Source organism: Abramis brama, assembly GCF_963993115.1.
Source record: "Abramis brama genome assembly, chromosome: 19".
NCBI classification, from domain to species: Eukaryota; Metazoa; Chordata; class Actinopteri; order Cypriniformes; family Leuciscidae; genus Abramis; species Abramis brama.
The window spans coordinates 30,201,965-30,222,423 of record NC_139981.1 but is presented as its reverse complement, the minus strand read 5'-3'; the positions used below and the strand labels follow the sequence as shown (position 1 = coordinate 30,222,423).

At 38.2% G+C, this 20,459-nt stretch overlaps 1 protein-coding gene across 2 annotated transcripts in view; it reads left to right on the top strand.

The window, feature by feature from the left end:
• The first annotated feature begins 1,199 nt into the window (after positions 1–1,199).
• Positions 1,200–20,459, top strand: part of ppp2r5d (protein phosphatase 2, regulatory subunit B', delta) — a 50,120-nt gene continuing 30,860 nt past the window's right edge. For both annotated transcript variants that reach the window (XM_084093405.1, XM_084093404.1), the window contains exons 1-3: positions 1,200–1,319; positions 2,116–2,199; positions 8,580–8,751. In XM_084093405.1, coding sequence (XP_083949531.1) covers positions 1,293–1,319; positions 2,116–2,199; positions 8,580–8,751 — 283 coding nt within the window. In that variant the 5' untranslated portion in view covers positions 1,200–1,292. The remainder of the gene's footprint in view (positions 1,320–2,115; positions 2,200–8,579; positions 8,752–20,459) is intronic.

Genomic DNA, 20,459 nt, shown 5'->3' with positions numbered 1-20,459 from the left:
AATGAAAATTAATCACCACACTACAGGTCTGCATCTCTTAACTTTTTTCTGTGTAAGAATTTTTTTTTTTTTTTTTTTATTTTTTTATTTTTTAAATAGACCTTCATGGAGTTCAATGTGGACCCTAGCTTTCAACATATATTTTGTGTTCCGTAGAGTAAAATCATACAGGTTTGGAAAGACCTATTTTTTATTTTATTTTTTGGCTGTGAACTATCTTTTAAATCAACTAGCTATTTATTCACTTACGAATGGATTACGAATAGTAATATTTGAAAAATTAGTTAACACTTGAGTTTGGGACCCCGAAAATATTTTTTTCTGTTTCAAATAAATGCTTGTGAATGAAATCGTGTTTCTGTTTTGTTTTTTTTCTCTCTAATTGATTGTGTAGTTGTTTCGAAATCGATAGAGAAATAGCCTATATCACCAATAGATGGCACTAGATGCTTCTGTATGGATATTTTTGATGGAATCTTTAGAAAAATATGAAGTATTATTTTGAATGTATAATATGCATTTTATATATATACTTAAAAATAATGTTTTATATATGAACAAGATTTATGTAGGCCTAGTTTAAATATAAAGACTGAAACTGTGCCTATAAGCCATTATATAATGGATGCAGATGTGTAACACTTGTTCTATGCCAAAGAGTGCGTTATATTTCTTTAGAGGAGAAGACCCAAATGATTTAGTGAAGTGAACTATGAGTCTAACCCTGTGTGAATAAGAAAATTCCAGTGGAATCCTCTATGCAGTTAACGGATTTTAAATGAATAAAACAATAAATAATACCCTTAATATAGTACAGCCTATCTGATGACACAGTTATTCTCAAGCTGAACCAGGTGACTTAAACTGCATCAAAATTCACAATTCAAAATACTTAAGCAGTTCCGCACTTCGGTTCAGCACTTCATACAACCTAAACACCCCCTGGAAGACCCTATTCTGACATGTTCACGGTCAATGTCACCAGCTAAAGCATCTCTCCCACGATCAGTTCCTCTTGTGACAAATGACAATCTGCACCTTTAGATAAGTCGTCAACAACAGCTGTAGTCGCAGCCAGGACCCCGTTCGGGAACCTCAAGACCGTCTGGTTCGAGGAGCGGCCAATAGAAAAATTCCGCTATGCTGTTGCTAGCTAGTTTCGTGCTTTGTTAGCCAATCAGGTTGTTGCTGGTGAAGGGAGGGCGCGTGAGCTGGAGGTAACAGTGTGCGCGAGAGCCCGAGTGCAAGGGAAGCCTTATCACGGAGGCACGGCTAAAGACAACATTTCCAAAATGCCGAATAAAACTAAAAAAGAGAAGGTAAAGTACAGATTATAATCATAACACATGTCTAATTAATGCGTACGAGAATTTGATTTACAACAATTATTCTGCAGCATTTGCTGGCGTTGTTTTTTTGTGAGTGAAGGCCGCGCTAGCCCGCTAAAAGGGCGCATTTGTGCCTGCATATCTTAAGTCAAAACACTGACAGTTACATGTCCAAAAGAAATTTTAAATAACAAGAAAACGTTTTCTTTAGCTCATCGTGACGTGTATTTAAAATATAAATCATATATGTTTAAGGGAATGCTCTTCGTTTGCTGTTTTACCCGGTGTTTGTTTTACAGATCAGTTTTCCATAGTGAGATTATGATCGGCCGTTAATATGTGAATACAGACGTATTAGTTGACAGATTGCAGTATAAGCTGGACACGCAAACATGTCTCCTGTATGAGTCAATGTTTCAGTGGACAGGCTGTGGATGGGCTGTGGGCATCGTTATATAAACGCTCGATATATGAGTGGACAAGTTTGTCACTGTGTATATACAGTATGATGCTGGAGGGATCTGTGTGAACTAAAATCATTTATCATTACCAGAATGACAGTCAATGTTTTGTTTATGTCATTGCCTGATTCAAAACGTAGTTCAGATTGGGCTTTTGGTTGTCACCACCTGTCATATCAACCCTGCAGCAAGACCTGCCCATGATTTGACGTGCATATTGCAGACCATCCCCTTTTAGATATAATAAAATGGGCTTTAAGATTGAACAAAATCAAGAAGAGCTGCATTTATGACTCATTTATTGGTTCTTTTTGTGGTCATTACAGGAACCAAGCAAATCTGCAAAAAGCAGCACGAAAAACAGTAATGCCGGTGGTGGAAAGGATGCTGGAACTGACAATTCAGAAGAGGTAAAGATGACAGTATTAAAAACAAATCAAGTCTAAAAAAAAATACTATTGCTCATAATGTGTTTGACCGTAGGGCTGCCTAGTGGATGTCTTGGCACAAATACTTGTGGGCTTTCTCTTTCACTTTTTCACTAAAATTCAATTTCATTGACTTCTACAAGGCAGTGTACATTTTGTGAAGTAATCTCTGCACTTCCTGTTGATTCTGCTTGTTTTTTGCAGCTGTTTGTTCTGTATGTTACATACAGATGTTTATTTTCAAAAAGCACGTTTGACTTGTCACTGGCGTAGGTTTGCAGTGCATACTGTTATGCTGAGGTTAGGTAAAGCCCTTGCTATCTACCTTGCTTCCAGACATCCCCCATTTCTATTTCTGTTTTATTAACCAGTAAGATTGAAGTGGCTCTTTAAGTGGTGTTTTATTCTTCTATAAAAAAAAACAATGCAAGTCCATCCATCCAATGCAAGTCCCCTCTTAAAATGAGCAAATGAGCCTAGACTGTAGGCCTGTCTGTATATTATTAAATATAATAGCAGTAGCTTAAAATATATTTTTCAGATCAACTTAAGTAAATGGCAAGATACTGTATTGCTTCAACTGAACATTGCACAAAATTTGCACATTCAGTCGCACAAAAAATGCCCCAAAAAATAAAAAAATATTAAATTATATAAATACTGTCTACATTAATGTATCTTCATGTTGTGCCTCCATGTTCATAAAAAGAAGTTTATTTCTTCAGGCGACTGATTAGTGTCCTCCACAGTTAACATTTAGATTTCAGGCAAATAGACTTGCAAACTCTGTTTACTGTAGAGTTTCCTTTTGAATTGTTTTGAATCATTGTTTCTGTGGCATCCGTATGCTGTCAGACTTGTTTTTTTAGACCCTTGTAAAGAAGCATTCAGTGTGATGAAGGAAAGGTTGTTTCATCTTTTCTATTTTTTGCATCTTTAGTGATTTGCTAGATAATTACATTTGTATGCATTTAGGTATTGGGTTGTATCTCTCCCAGTGTGTGGTTGTATTGACATAATAGCTTGTCTCTGTAAACCCTGTTAGAGCTGAAATTTATCACCATTGTTCAAAGTGATACAGACAGACTCAACTGGCCGAGAGTGACGTAGCAGCGGGTGAAATTTATTGATTTGGTCTATTTTAAGTCAGGCTCAGTCATGCAACCCCTGTGACTGAGGGCAGCTCTGCAATGCTGTGGGCAAGCCTCAACATGTGTTTCACAGCGGCAGTCGTTTCACACACACACACACACACACATACCGCTTGTTGCTTGGACAGCGAGTGTCGCTTTTTTCTTCATTAAAATCGTTCAATGCATAAAGGATTTTTCCATGAGGGCACACACAGTCGTTTCGGAAACGTCACATGCATCTCATTTAGCAATTTTCTACAGCTATCTGAACTGCTATACATTGCGGTTTAGCATTGATTCTGTGTTCCTATAAATAAGAGATTAGCTTTGGTAATGTCCTTCTGATCAAAAGCCGTGTGCACACACTGTGTGATTTATTTATTTTTTTGCCTCAGTTTTGCTGCCTGAGACTAATTTTGAGGATTGTGAAATATTTATTTTGTCGTAGGGCAAAATTGGCAGTCTTGGACAGCTTAGTGAGACATTCTCACTGGCGGCCGATTAATTGCCTTTGCAATTAAACTTAGCCTCACATGAAGTTCAGGCAGTGTCAAAAATATTGTTTTAGGCTACGTTTACATTAATCCGGATACATTTGAAAAATGCTTCAAAATGCTCTCCATCCATACTAGGGTTTTCCAAAAGTTTCTCATCCAAACTGAAACGTCGAAAAATGCTAAATTCACTAAAACCTCCTAAAAGCTCACTGAGATGATACAGATGTAACAGATGTTATAAAGTTCTCATGCTATTCTTCTGATCATTTTATTTAGCAAAATATCTCACCATTTACTAATGCGTCCAGATCGCACTAAGTCATTATATATTTGGTCTAAAACGCAACTGCTCTCATGTTTTTCCACAGGACAGCAATTGCAAGTAAATTTTCTGTCATCTTTGCAGGACTAAGATATTAAGAGAGTATAAAGTAACATATTTTAGCAACTGTGTGGAAGTGAATAGCACATAACATGCACAATAGCGGTAAAACATGCATATCTATAGGTTCAATATGCGTCACATGACTAAACATGCATCATCGTTTTCAAATACTTCACTTTTCACGGTCCACACTACTACGCAAAAACAGCGTTTTTGATTTTATCAGCTTGGGAAAGCATTTTCAAAAAGCAAATTTTTCGCAGGACAAAAACACCATCTCAGTGTGGACGAAAGGCCAGAGCGGAGAGAAAAAGATGCGTTCTCAAAAGAAAACGTATTGGTGTGGACAAGGCCTTAGCTAATATTTATCTCACATAGTCATTAAAGACGGTTGTTGTCACACAGTCTGCCTTGGCTTTTGCACAAAATCTCACTGGGTTCATATCATACAGCTTGACAAGCAACGTTCGTAAAGGACAGTCCCACTGTGGTAATACTGTAATTAAACACCTATGGTTTAAATGGTTTCTGTGATGCTCATCTTGCATTGAAGACATATTTATTTGATGGGTAGCTCAGGCTACTCATGAATGTTTAATGCAGGCTGAATCTAGAAATGGTAATAAGGAGGTATGTAGGTTAGGTTAGTTGTGGACTTCAACTCCCATGGGTTAGGGAGGCCGTTTGCTTGCAGATTGTTGACTGATGTGGTGCGTTGCTTGGTGTTACAACAGCGGTTGCATAGGTGTTATACAATGTTTTGCCATTGGAAAATACTTGTTTATAGTTGAATGTATGTGTGTATATTGTAAATGTGGATAAAAACCACCTTCAGTTACTTTAAACATCTATACTAGACATCATCAGTCAACAGAGGCTCACTGTAGATGTCAAAATAAATGTTCCTTTATTGTTTTACAGGGTTGTATATGTTATTTCCTAATTAATGTGTCCAATATGAGAAAAGGGAACAATGCCAAGGTTGAATTGTTAATGACTGTGTTTCTGCTCTCATTTCTGTTTTTGTTTTTTGCCTATTTGCATCCAATTTAAAAAAAAATTTTTTTTTTAAAACAAATTAGTTGATGTTCCTTATTACAATTAGGCCCTGAAATTCATTTCTCATAATAGGGAGTGATTTTCACCCTATTTTTCTCAATTATTCCAGTTATATAATCAGATGGAGCTCAATATTACATTCGAGTTAGTTGCTTCCCAGTGAGGTGTGTGACGCAGTTAGCTGACTTAAATTCGTATTTTTTGGCAGATACTTTCTATCAATATGGTAAATCAGTTATGACGTATAATGCAGATATGGCATTAAGTTTTAATATGTATATAAAAGTGTAAACAGAACTGTAATTCAAGGCATACTTGTTGATCTAGTGAAATAGAAAGAGAGATGTAACTTAACAGGTGCTTTCTTGATGATGAAGTCAGCTGTTTTAAAGACACAATAAATCTAAAGATTACACTTTATTTTAAGGTGTCATTGTTACTGTGTAATTATATATTTAAGTACTTAGTACAGGGCTCTACACTTACTTTTTGAACAAAGAGCACTGGTGCACCTAAATAAAAAAATTTAGGAGCACAGACAAATATTTGGGGGCACAGTCATTTTTGTTGTATAAGTTTATCATTATAGTCTTATTATTAGAATTATTCAACAATTAAATTTACAATGCTCATTGTAAGGTTAAGAACATCAGACCAAAACTTTCAAACAAAATGATTTTCATTTAATTCTATGTTATCGTCATGTAGATTTCATTTATCATTGTATGTAGGCCCTATGTATGTTTCACATTTTATCTGAAATGAAGATCATGTCTGAGTCACTTGGCCAAGCTTTGTAGCCTGGTCGCCTTGACCTCTTTCCAGCAGACAGACAATTTTCAGCACATTTTGTAGGATCAAACAGTTCCAGGGAGGGCCCCTCTGTGCTGATCCGAATTAGGTCCTCAGTGGTAGATACATGCAAACTACTTCTTAAGGAGCTCTTGATGCGCTTTTGCGCTGAGAAACCACGTTCACACTGCGCAGCAGAAATAGGCAGAATCGGGCGTGACGTCACGCGGGGCTCTCTGGTAGGCTGCTGCAGTTGCCGCAGGACAGCCAATGAGCACGCTCGTACAGCCTGCTATGGTCTGCTGTCTGCCACACTGCGTTGACAATAAATACAAAATTAAGGATAATTTTTTGGCTTCAGAAATAGTTCGTGTGTGGGCACTGTAGTTTTTTTAATGAGGCTACAGACTAGCTACTGAAGATTTAGGCCTAAATAACTGATCTCCCGGTAATATAGTGTCCTACTCTGCCCCTCCTCATTCATAGGCGTCAATTTCGGGGGGGACGGGGGGGGACGCCTACCCACCAGATTACGTCATGAGTCATTTTGTACCCACCACTTTTAACTTCCGTCCATATTAATTTGACTTTTGGTTCGATTTTCTTTTTTTTTACCGTTTTCGGTGGTTATGAGGAGCAATATGAGAGAGAAATTTGGTAATCATTGTCTGACCCAACAAAAAAAACATTATAATTTTTCGTGTTCGCATTTATGAGGGAAAAAACAACGTGTCAGTTCTCGGGTACGGACGTGAGCGCTCTGAAAGCGGCACTAAAAGACTGCTTTAAAACTTTCACAGAGACCTCAAACAGAACAGCTGCCTTTCTTTAAATTGAATTTCGTTTTGTATTAATTATATCTTAATTTTAATCAATGTTACATGAACCAATTGCCTGAATTTAATAAGTAAATATAGCAGAATCACGACATGGAGGCGCCGGCGAGTGAACTGGAGTTCGTCTCATAAATGAACCGAAACTCGGCGTATAATGCACATTCACATTCACAGCGTATTTAGACGCATTCATAATCATTACTTTTACCGGTTCTTTGTGGCAAGCTTTATGTGTGCGGTCGTGCGCTTGAGTGCGGCTATATTACGTAAACGCTCATTATCCTGTAGGCTATAAGTAATTAAATTAATATAAAGGGGCGATTTGTCCACGAATGACTTAAATAAACAACTAGCCTACTAGTCAACTAGAAAAAAAACTTTTAGTCGGAAGCAGCCCTTATTCCACATATTTTCGATTTCGAACCAGGCAACAGGACATCTGGGATGAACGAGCGGAGCGGAATATTCAGAAATGCGCTCTCCACTCACGAGCTCTGATCGGAACAAACCTGAACCTCACTGTCTGCTGAACTTGCGCAGAAACATCAAAATATAACCAGCTTTTTAAAACTAAACACTATTTTAGCACAAATTATGAGCTTATTGGCGATTTTTTTTTAAAATAATTATTGACAAAATTCGAATAGGCTATAGTAAAAGTTTTTTTTTGTTGAAAGTTTTGGGTGGGCCTGTTGAAAAGTGCCTGAGCTACAGGACATCGTCTTTCAAAACATAACCTGTGCGAAAGAGAGAAAAAAAATGAATGCGTCATTGTACCCAGCACTTCTGAAAATGCACTTCCGAATGCGTCTCTGTCCCCAGCACATTTCAAACCAAACTGACGCCCATGCTCATGATGATGTATTTGCAGCTGTTTCTATAGAAAAATGCTGTGTCACTCGCACGAGTGCGCCCAAATATTTTTTCACGTTCGCACGCCGAAATATTTACTCGCATGTGCGAGTGAAATGGGCGCACTGTAGAGCCCTGTAGTAATATTAAGCAACTACATGTACTTACTATAGGGTTAGGTTGAGGGTTACATTAACATTTATGCATTTGGTAGACGCTTTTATCCAAAACGACTTACATTGCATTTCAAGGTACATTCTTATCAGTTCTTGCTTTCCCTGGGAGTCGAACCCATGACCTTGGTGTTGCAAACGCCAACGCTCTACTGTTTGAGCTACAGCATGCATAATTTACTATTATTACTATGGTAAGTACATGTAACAAATGTAACAAGGATACTGTAAAATAAAGTGTTACCAATCAAAATAGAGTTGCAAGTGTGTTATTTTTGAGGCCATTTATATGCTAGGGTACTCATAAAGTCGACGTTCACTTCTAGAAGATGCACACATTTAAAATTCAAAGTCTTTCTCTTCCGAGGAAGCAGGCCAAAAATATTGATGACTCTTCTCGCTCTGATGGGTGTATCCAAATGTTTCTCCAATAAAATGCTCTCCAGAATGAGTGTCTCCCCTGCCTCTGACTAGCAGGATTGCCTTTTTCTTATCTGTTGCATTATTTTGTTTCTTCGATTGTGTTTTCCATGAGAAGGCACTGGAGGCTGACCTTCTGTGACCAAAAGTGCTGAAATTGCATAGAATGGGATAATGTGCCCATTTTGATTCTGAACATTGTGTTTTTTACCCAGGCCCAGCAGACAGCCAGCAAGCGTCCGAGCAACAGCACTCCACCTCCCACTCAGCTCAACAAAATTAAGTACTCAGGTGGGCCACAGATTGTAAAGAAGGAGCGTCGACAGAGTTCATCACGATTCAACCTCAGCAAGAACCGGGAACTGCAGAAGCTTCCCACCATCAAAGGTAGAAACGACTCCTAACAGAACATAGCCGAACACAGTTCTTCTTCATTGTTGAAGATTTCTTGGAAATGATCAAATGATCTGTTGTTGTGTACATATCACAGTGAATGGTGCTAATTGTGGTAACTGTTAGAGGGCAGCCTTGCATGACCCCGGAATTATTTTTAAGTCTATTATTGTGCCAGATGGAGCTGTTTTTGAAATGCGACTTGGATTGTTTATTGCAGACTCCAGTCATATCAAAAGCATTTTATTCCTGCAAATTTGGTAATACATTTTGGAATTTATATGGAGATGACGATTATTGTTTCTCATCTTTAGATCTTAATTTTCTCTCTTTTATACTCCTGTTCACGTTGTTCTGTCATAGTCTCAGTCAGGAAGAGTCCTTTCTGTCTGGCCACGCAGGGAGTTTAAGCACATGACAACTCGTAGACTGTAATTGGATCAGCAGTGCAAGTGTCTCTAAGTAGGACAGTGAAACCTTGCCACAGCTCACAATTTAGAGAGTTACGCTCTAATCTTCAATCTAATTAAGCCTGTTACTTGCAGTTCATTTCTTAGAATCTGGTGTGGATTATGCCTAAAAAGCTTAGTTTAATTTATTCAGCTCTACGTCGTCAGCTAATGTGATGTTTTCATTATATTAGGTACTGTTTACACCTGAACTTATCTATCTCAGATGGTCATCTGATCACAAGTGGTCAGCTGAGAGAGAGTCATTTAAAATCCATTTCAAATGCCTCTTGTGACCGCATACATAATTTACTGCGTCATTGTGTTACTGCATGTTAGTACTCCCAAAAAGTTGACCGGTTAACGCTTAGAAATGTAGTTTGAAAACTTCTGTTGTGAATGAATGACAGGCAGGGCTCCATGCTTCCTTTTTTACCCAATGAGCACATGTGCTCGTAAGTCGAAAAATTTAACTTAAAAACTTTAGGGGCGCAATGAAAATGTCAAATAATGTAATTTTCCTTAATGAAGGGTTGCAAGGAGAGGAGACCAAACTATTTCATTTATTAGAATACAAAAAGTATGTGTATATACAGTACACACACACACTCACCAGCCACTTTATTAGGTATACCTGTTCAACTGCTTGTTAATGCAAATATCTAATCAGCCAATCACATGGGAACTGAGGAATGTACACAATCAAGACGATCTGCTGAAGTTCAAACTGAGCATCAGAATGCGGAAGAAAGGTGATTTAAGTGACTTTGAGCGTGGTTTGGTTGTTGGTACCAGATGGGCAGGTGTAAGTATTTTGTAAAAGTATTTTGTGAGTATCTACTGGGATTTTCACACACAACCATCTCTAAAGTTTACAGAGAATGATTCGTAAAAGAGAAAATATCCAGTTCTGTGGGTGAAAATGCCTTGATGTCAGAGGTCAGAGGAGAATGACCAGACTGGTTCAGCTGATAGGAAGGCAACATTAACTAAAATAACCACTTGTTAAAACCACTGAACACACAACATGTCGAACCTTGAAGCAAGAGCTACAGCAGCAGAAAACACACTGGTGACACTCCTGTCAGATGAGAACAGCAAACTGAGGCTACAGTTTCCACAGACTCACCAAAATTGGACTATAGAAGATTGGAGAAATGTTGCCTGGTCTGATGAGTCTTGATTTCTGCTGCAACATTCAGATGGTCGTAATTTGGCATAAACAACATGAAAGCATGAATCCATCCTGCCTTGTATCAGCGGTTCAGGCTGCTGGTGGTGTAATGGTTTAATGGTATTTTCTTGGCACACTTTTGGCCCCTTAGTACCAATTGAGCTTTGTTCAAACACCACAGCACACCTGAGGATTGTTGCTGATCATGTCCATCTCTTTATAACCACAGTGTACAGTCTTCTAATGGGACTGCTACTGCACGCACGCATGACTAAACGCACGTCACAAAGCTTGAATCAGCTCAAACTGGTTTCTTGAACATGTTCACTTTACTCAAATGGCCTCCACAGTCACAGATCTCAATCCACTAGAGCAGCTTTGGGATGTGGAGGAACGGGAGATTCACAACATGGATGTGCAGCGATAAATCTGCAGCAACTGTGTGATGCGATCAGGACAATATGCAAATAAGCAAAATCTCAGAGGCAACACGGTATGAAGGCAACACGGTACTAGCAAGGTGTACCTAATAAAGTGGCCGGTGTGTATGTATGTGTGTATATACACTAGTCAACATTTGAAGTGGATCAAAAAAGTTCAAAGTTGTTCTAAGACATGAACGGGTATTGTTCAAAATTCAAGGTTTTGATCCACTTTAAATGTTGACTACTGTATATAACTGCTGGAGATAAAATATGCACTCCTACAACCATCTACAACATATAACAATATAAACACCAAAGCACTTTGTCATAATTCATCTGTGATGCTCATCAGTGGTTTTGAGCTGTGGTGGCAGAAGTCTGAGGCCTAGAGCTGAGCCCCATTGTGTGACTTCTCGACCTGCACCTAAACTTTCAGGAATACCCTGAGGAAGGCAGTTCCTCAAGACTGTTGTTAGTGCCTGTGTTTTCATAAATTATGCTCTGTTTTGAGAAGAGTTGCTCTTTATAGTTGTTGTTCTTATTACTATAATGTGAAATACCAGTTTGGTTCGAAATGTTTTCTCTTGTGGTAAAAGCAATTACTGCAGTGATTGTTGCAATGTGTTTTAGTTTTAGAGTTGTGCATCTACACGCTGCAACAATGGTCTCGATTAACCACGCTGTATCTAAAAATACTCTGGGTTGAATAATGCGTCATGAGCATTCTTGTGGAGCCTTGACCAATACTTGACCAATACCAATGCGTATTATTCACCTTTCTATACGGGGTGCCAAACATAAGCACGCATCAGAACAATGTCTGTGTGTTTGTTTCTGGCCCAGGCAACACTGATTCTGGTGGTCTGGCACTGTCTCTGTATGTCCACATGGCAAACAAACAGAGGAAGCATGGAGATCTCCCTTTTCCTGTCTTTGTGTGAGAACTAAGCCAAACTAGCTCAGTCTTTGTCTAGGAATTCCATTAAAGAGAGTGATTTTACTTCAGTATCTGCCATGATGCCAGTTTGGATGGCGAAAATCTGTGTGTACCAGTGAAATTTAACATTTTTATTAACTTAATTTCATGATGGCAGCAGAAGAAATATACTAATTTAACACTCTGCTACATTTAAAAATAATCATTTTATCAAATTAGGCTGGTCTTTTTATCCCTTTTGTTTTTAATTATAGTGAATGTATACTCAAAGTACCGGCACTGTTAAGGTTACTAGTGTTTTGAATAGGCATGTAGGCAGAAGTAATATTCATTATGAATTAGAATGAAAGACTTAATTGATGTAATGGACTAAAAGTTGATACAAGAAGAGACAGAATGCAGACGACACCATGCATACATGTATAATTGATTTGTGCATGCATTGTGGCAGTGTGCGCAAGTAGATCATTTCTTGGTTATCTCTGTTCTATTTTTTCAACATAAGTGGATTACGTAAGTTTCGAGATGACATATTTGAACAGGCTCTGAATGAGTGCTTGCATACATTTTCACAGTTTAGTGAAGAACATTGTGCATCACGCGGTGGTTGCCTGCAGCAGCATGATCTCAGTGTACCATACAGATGTGCAGGCAGGAGAAACACTGCTCATTGTGTGAGGCATACAACACTGTCACTGAACCATCATTCTGACTTTCTTACAATTACTTGTTCTAAGATATTGCTTGGGGAAATATGAAACGCACAGTATAACAAATGCTTATTGCAGTTTTGGTGTGCAGAGGTCAAACTGCATTTCAGCTCCTTTATTTCAGCTGCATACCTTTTTAAATATAATAGTTTATTTAATTATTAATGCTTTAGGTTAATATTCAATATGTAGTTAATGCATTTTTGAGACGGAACGTTTTAAAATTTGTTTTTGCATTTTGTAAAATTTGGTTTAAGTAATGGATAATAATGGATAATGGATAAGGGCTAGCTGTGCATTAAATGATTTTAATGAGAGCGAGAGAGATTGATTCATACCTGCATCTGTTTCTCTCTCTATTAACAATGAAGCTGTGAGTTTGATTTCTTCAAAATAGCGATGTAACCCCCTCGTTGCTGAGAAATATAATGTAGCGATTCAGTAGCAAGGCTATTTTATTACTAAAAGTGATGGGGCAGCGTTGATAAGTTTCTGTGCTCCTGAATGTTTCTGTGTGTGTCCAGCGTGATCTCCGCTCTGTGTGGGAGTGACATATGCGTATGTGTGCTTCAATGAAAACAGCGCATTAATATAGAACAATGATTCAGTTGACTTGAAACTACCTGTGCATTTAAACGGTTTTATTGCACACCTTTCAGCCAATCAGAATCGAATATTCAGACAGACCATGGTATAACAGTATTTGTTAAAGCAAAATACAGCCTCGCTTAGCTTGTTGCTTTTATAAAATGGTAGCAGGTTGGTGGTAGAGGTAGTGTTGTTTTTGGCGGCCTGTTTTAATTTTAGTTTTAGTCTAGTCTTTGTGTCAGGCTGTCATTTTAGTTTTTATTAGTTTTAGTCACATTCATACTCTTTTTAGTCTAGTCAAGTTTTAGTCGACGAAAACTGATGACATTTTAGTCTAGTTTTAGTCAATGAAAACTGATGACATTTTAGTCTAGTTTTAGTCGACGAAAACTGATGACATTTTAGTCTAGTTTTAGTCAATGAAAATTGTATTTTAGTCTCTTTTTAGTAATGCGATTCTATTTAACCCAGTCAATATATAATTTCAAACAAGGCTATCTTATTATAGGCTATTTAGTAGGCCTATATTTAGGGCTGTGACGGTGGCAGGTTTTTTTTACCACCGCGGTATTATTATTAAAAAATAATATTAAATTTTAATATTCGGGGGGTTATAAAAAATAAAAAAAAAACCTCGTTTTATATTTCCACACAAAGACGCGATGCACTCTGCGCTTTGAGCGGGATGTGGGACACGAGCAGGAAAACACGAAGATATCGATCTCTTTATGATATCTTCGTGTTTTCTACTTGATGTAAATTGGTTTGAAGAGCGAATTTTATCCTCCACAAGGGCGAGATATTTAGGCTGTGTTTGAGATTGCGCTGCCAGAGAAAGTGAAACTAAAAATCACCCACACGTGTCAAACGCGCTTTACAACTAAACTCGCGCCCAATGTCTAATATAACAAGCACAAACTGTGTTAAAAAGAATTTGACATGCAAGTACAAATGTAGGCTATCTGTCCTACAGCGTTTTTCTACTTTACCACAGTAAAGAATACGAATATAATAGGCTTAATTAAAAGTGAACCAAGAAACGTTTATAATAGGCTACCTTTAGAAAATGGGTGAGACGTGACGTGAGTGAAGATTTGGGAAAAGAAACAAGAGATTCCATGCAGGGATGAGTCACGATTTTTGGATATTCGATTAGTTTATTTAATTATAAAATATCGAATAGGTTGTGCGATTATACTCTAAAATAAAATCTCCATGTTCTGGCGCTAATGCGGTGACGTGTTCATGTAACAAGAGACGCTGCCAATAACGCACATAACAGCTGTCACAAAGAACCAGCAAAAGTAATGATTATGAATGTGTCAAATATATCAATGAGACATTTTAATAGAATAACTAATGGAGTAATATATGGTTAAATTCGCTGATAATCGGGTGACCAGATCGCAATCCAGAATTTAAAGCCGACAAAGCTATGGGTTCACGCACAACTCTCTCATTCGTCGTGACGTTACATTTCGTCTCGTCTCGTTTTGGTCAACGAAAATGAAGAGACATTTTAGCATAGTTTTTATTTTTTAAACCACATTTAGTCTCGTTTTTATTCGTCAACGATATTGCATTATACATGTATTTTAGTCATCGTCACATGACCATGCATTTACGTCTAGTCTCGTCTCGTTTTCGTCAGGTGATAACGGTTCGTTGACGACAATATTTCGTCATAATTTTCGTTGACGAAAGCAACACTAGGTAGAGGTCTACATGGGTCCAAAAATTAGAGAGAAAGAGACCCGTGATGTGCTACACGGAACCGACCCGGACCCGTCTCTTATTTCAAAAGCTGGACCCAGACCCGTGCAGATCCGAGAAATGACATAAATGTACTACCCGGAACCGATCTGGACCCGTCTATTATTTCAAAAGCTGGACCTGGGAAGACACAGACCCTATTGTCACATATTCCACCCTACAAGTACAAATACACCCTTTTTTTTGTAACTGATTTTAGTAGCCGTCGCCTCCCTTCCTTGTACCTGACTGACTGTGATGCATTACGATCCTCCGACGACAAGAAAGTTCTATCCATGTTATTCCTCTCGTTATTCCAAGCTTAATCCACTCAGTGCCATGGCGGCTGACGTTAGCATTATTTATTTGCTGTTATGTCTGTGCTCTCTGCGACGAATCTGACCACCAAAACTTTAAGATTAAACAAGACGGTTCACTCATATTATCACAAAAATGGGAGAAAGTGTAAAGCGCGGTTTGGCGGAATAAGTCCCGCCTTTAAGTAAAAGAGCCAATCGTCAATTGGTAAAGTCATTGTGTCACTACAGAAGCTCTGGTTGCCATAGAAACATGACGCGCTTGAGACTGCATGTTCGCGTTCACTGCCTGGAGCAACCTGAAGAGCTTTTTAGCGCAATTTGTGTTTTTTGTTGTTGTTTTTTTTTACCTTATTTCCCGGCTCACACTTTTCTTATCCTAATTTTACAAGTTGCAAATTGCAAAAAACAATTACACACAATGTTAAACAGACCTGGGACCCGAAGTAATAGATTGGGACCCGACCCAGACCCGGCTGACCATTTCAAATATAGACCCGGATCCCGGGTCCGCGGGTCTCGGGTGGTCCGTGCAGACCTCGAGTTGGCAGCACTATGATAATACACCAGTGTTCAATAAATGTATACATTTATCAAAACCGTATTATTGTATTCATTTTACAATGGCTTCAAATGTAGTGCATCCAATCAGAGTCAGCTTGTTGTGCTCTGAAATGGTGTACTATTCAAATAGAATGTATAACAAAAAGAGTTTGTAATAAAAATCCATGTTGTCCTGGCTGTGGTCTAGTGTGACTGAAAGAACACGGAGATAAAGATGTCCTGCTCTAGGGTCAGTCTTATACGGGTCTTATGACTGTCTGGTTGTGCTAAAAACGGGGCCATTTTTATAAATTCAGCTATTTTTTTTGTCTTGTGGACTACATGTAAACATCTTTTATGTAAAATATCTTATTCAGGACAATAATAAATAATTAATTAAAAAAAACATGCATTTTGTATGATCCCTCTTATTTTGTTTAAATAATGAACATTTTGCAGATTCTACAAGGTGTATGTAAACCTCCATGAATAAACCAAGACAATAGCCCTATTCGCACTGGATTAGTATTATCTGGGGACCTCGTGTGATTTAGAAACTACACCCCCCCCCCCCCCCCCCCCCCAATAGGCTATTGCTTGGACATGTCTTCTCGTTATAGGTCTAGCTGTATGATATATCATAAACAGAAGAATGTTCCTTACTTCATGCTGCCATATATGTCATCCATCTCCATCTAATCATTCTTTTTGTTTTCGCTCTTCTGATGATTTTCAGCTTTCTCTTTCTGCAAATTATATAGTTGTATGGTGTATAGCAATATGACCCAGCACCCCAAATACTATCAAAACACTCCAACGCAGCCTCCATTGTTCGCGAAAGATGGATAAAAAAGCGCACAGGAAACAAAAACCTTAAAAACATTATATACGACCCCGCCAAATCACAGATGCCGATTCGCACGGGACTAATATTATCACAGGACCTCGGGGTTCGGTGAAATATGGTAGGTCATTTGCGTGGGAATTTTTAATTTACAAATCCCAGACATGGGCGATTCGCACGGGATTAAGATCACAGACAACCTCCGCAATTATTACAAATGACTAGAGGTCACCAGGTAATACTAATCCAGTGCGAACAGGGCTAATGACTACTAGATGATACCAACGTGATTAAATGATAACTGGGACTATATCAACATGATATCATGGATGAAAAAGACGAGACTAAAATAGTTTAAAAAAAATTAAAACTTGACCAAAACCACTCTTTGTTTTTGTCAAATAAAAGAGGAGAAAAAACATTACAGACTGTATTTAACAAGCCGCTAAGAGCTTTCATGCTTGGAGTTGCCAGATATCAAGAATTTAAATCCCCAAACCAGAGCTTTTCTGTTAAAGAACACGTTTTCTACCCTGAGTTTTAATTAATATTAGCAGTTTGGCAACCATGAGTGTTTGCTCTCTCTACTCTGCGGAAGAAGCTTTCACTTGCAATGTTTGCTATAACTAAATCTGCGATCAAACCTTCTCAGTGATGACCTGTAATAAATCCGCTAAAATGGATCTCTCAACTATATTTGCGATTATGGTTGCTGAATAAATGCACTTACTCTGTGTGACAATACAGTCTTTTTTGCTGTTTTTAGAATTATTGGATTACTAGGAATGTTTAATTTTTGAGAGAAGTTACTTGTTTTACTAGTGGGCCTATATGATAAATAGCCTATAATAAATCAGGAAACTAGAACAACAACATGCGTATGTGTTGACATTCTCTTGATTTGTGCTTATAGGTGAAAGTGCAATAGTGCTGATGAAATGTACAAATACATTTCTATTTATTTGAATTGATTATAATTTTGAGCCAAATAATCGGGATTATCAGTTTAAACATTATGCAGCATGACAAAAATGTGACTAAACTTTAATTGGCTAGACTTTTAAACTAGACTAAAATGCTCAGACATTTAGTCGACAAACAAAAACAGGACAAGGCTGACTAAATATGATGAAAACTAAAAGGTACATTTGACAGGACGAAGACTCAATTGAAAAATAGCTGACAAAATTAACACTAATACATACACACACTCACACACACACACACACACACACACACACACACACACACACACACACACACACACACACACACACACACGTCTGGTTCACTATCTCTGTGGGGTCTCTCCATAGACTTAATGGTTTTTATACTCTACAAACTATATTCTATCTCCTTACACTAACCATACCCCTAAACCTACCCATCACAGAAAACTTTCTGCATTTTTACATTTCCAAAAAAACTCATTCTGTATGATTTATAAGCTTGTGTACCCAAGGGGATCTCAATTTAGGTCCCCACTGTGACACGAGTCCCCATGAGTCTGTGTGCATTCAGGTTGAAGTCCCCACCGGGATAGAAAAACAGGTGTACACACACACACACACACACACACACACACACACACACACACACACACACACACACACACACACACACACACACACACACACATTGTATAAAGACATTGGTAGATGGAAACGTTACAATGGTAGACATTTAAAAACAGACCATGTAGTCACAATTTTGAATATGGGACTACTGATATAAACTTGTACTTTAGGCCATGTCCACACTAATACGTTTTCGTTTGAAAACGCATCTTTTTCTCTCCGTTTTGGCCTTCCGTCCACACTGAGACGGCGTTTTTATTAATGAAAACGAAGCTTTTTGAAAACGCACTCCAAAGCGTATACATTTGAAAACGCCGTTTTCGCGTTGTAGTGTGGACTGTGAAACCGGAGGGATTTAAAAACGATGACGTAAATTTAGTCATGTGACGCATATTGTACCAATAGATATTCATGTTTATACCAGTATTGTGCCTGTTATGTGCTATTCACTTTCACACTGTTGCTAAAAATATTCTACATTGCACACTCTTCATATCACAGTCCTGCAAAGATGACAGAATTTACTCACATTTGCTGTCCTGCGGTAATACATAAGAACAGTCGCGTTTTAGACCAAACATATGGTGTCTGCGTGCGACCTGGACGCATCAGTGAATGGTGAGATATTTTACTAAATAAAATTATCCTGTCAGAAGAATTGCGCGATAACTTCATTATTTATTTTTCCATCTGAATCATATCAGTGAGCTTTTGTGGGGTTTTACACATGCGCAGTAAAGGTGAATTTAGCGTTTTTCAAAAGTTTCTCATCCACACTGAAACGTCCGAAAACGCTAGTGTGGACGGAGAGCGTTTAAAAACGAAAACGCCGTTTTCAAATGTATCCGGATTAATGTAGACGTAGCCTTATATGTACAGTAAGCAGAATAATTGCAACAACAAAAAAAGTTGATTTAAGGTTAGAAAGCATGAAGCTCACATTGTCAGTCAAGTCCGAAGCAAGACAACCCATAGCAATGCGTTATGGCAAACAGACAGCTGCAGGTATATTAGGCTGCTGTCACTTTAAGATCTAATGTACGGACCCAAGATACTCATTCGCATGCGTTTTATTTCTCAACTATTTACGTTAGAACATAACCGACTATGTTTGCTGGTATACTCGCCAAAATGGGCATTTTAACATAATTTTGTGTGAATTTGTCCATTCAAGCGCAAGAAGATGTGAAAGAGCACAATTCAGTATTCGCACACTGTCTGAGATGCGGCTTTCTGGGCGCGCACTTTTCCAATATTTCAATTGGCAAGGCTTAAAACCGTGTAATTGATAAACTTTCGTGGCGATGCAGCACTGGCCCGATCAGGACAGTGACCGTTCCGTCATCTGTCCCGAGCGTCTTTCATGCTCTGCTCGAGCCCTGCAGTATCATATGTGAAATAGGAGCTTTACCTCCTGACCTTATGCCCTGACTAAAGACCGTTCAGTCAGTCCTGTTTGGTTTACCGGCACATGCAGGTCATTGGGCCGTAATTTGGATGATTAGCCTGGGCTATATGAAAACAATCTCGTATGACCCCAAACACTGAACGCAGCTCAGAATCTTGTTTGAGTGTTTCGGGCCTTGATGAGTCTGTCCTGTGTAGTGGTTACTGTAGGTGCAGCTATAGAGCATGTGTCAGGACATAGATTGCCTTGGCTGTGAGAGTGTACGATCATCACAGCACACAACTGTGTGACCACTTATCGTTTTAATAGACTATTTTAATCCGCTTGCCCTAAGAACCATGCACAATGCTTTAAAACCCTCTTTCTTGTCATCTGTTTAGGAGCCTCGAGGTTATTGCATGTGCTCTTCAAAAGCGCTGGGTGTTTGCTGTGGATTGCCCACAATAGTCACATTATGATCTTGCTATGGAGATGCCTCAGGAGACGTTTGTTGCTATTTTTGAATATTGTTTGTACTTATTGACCTAGTTCATCTGTTTCATGTTGGCTAAAGACTTGTAGATTTCTTGTGCCATTACAGTAATGTGTTTGTTAAAATAAATGTTTTGGCCATGTGATAAGGTCTTTATAATACAAAAAAAAGACACAATGTGATGTGTGTTGGGCAACTATCATTACACAATCTTAGAAGAAAAAATAAAAACTCTCGGATTACCTGAATGCACCCTGTTTGTTTCCTGTTTTTTAAGACTACAGTTCCTGTAAGAGGTCAAACAATAGTGGATTTTACCAATATCAAAAACTAGTTTGGTCTGGCACTGGCCGATAGTTTTTAACATGGATTCTGAATGAAAACAATCAAAACACTCCAAGAAAACTAGTGCTGATCAATATTACAAAAATAAAAAAAAGTGCTGATCCATGAAAGTGTACTGTACTTATTAAATTAAATGAATATATAAACTATATAAATGTTAA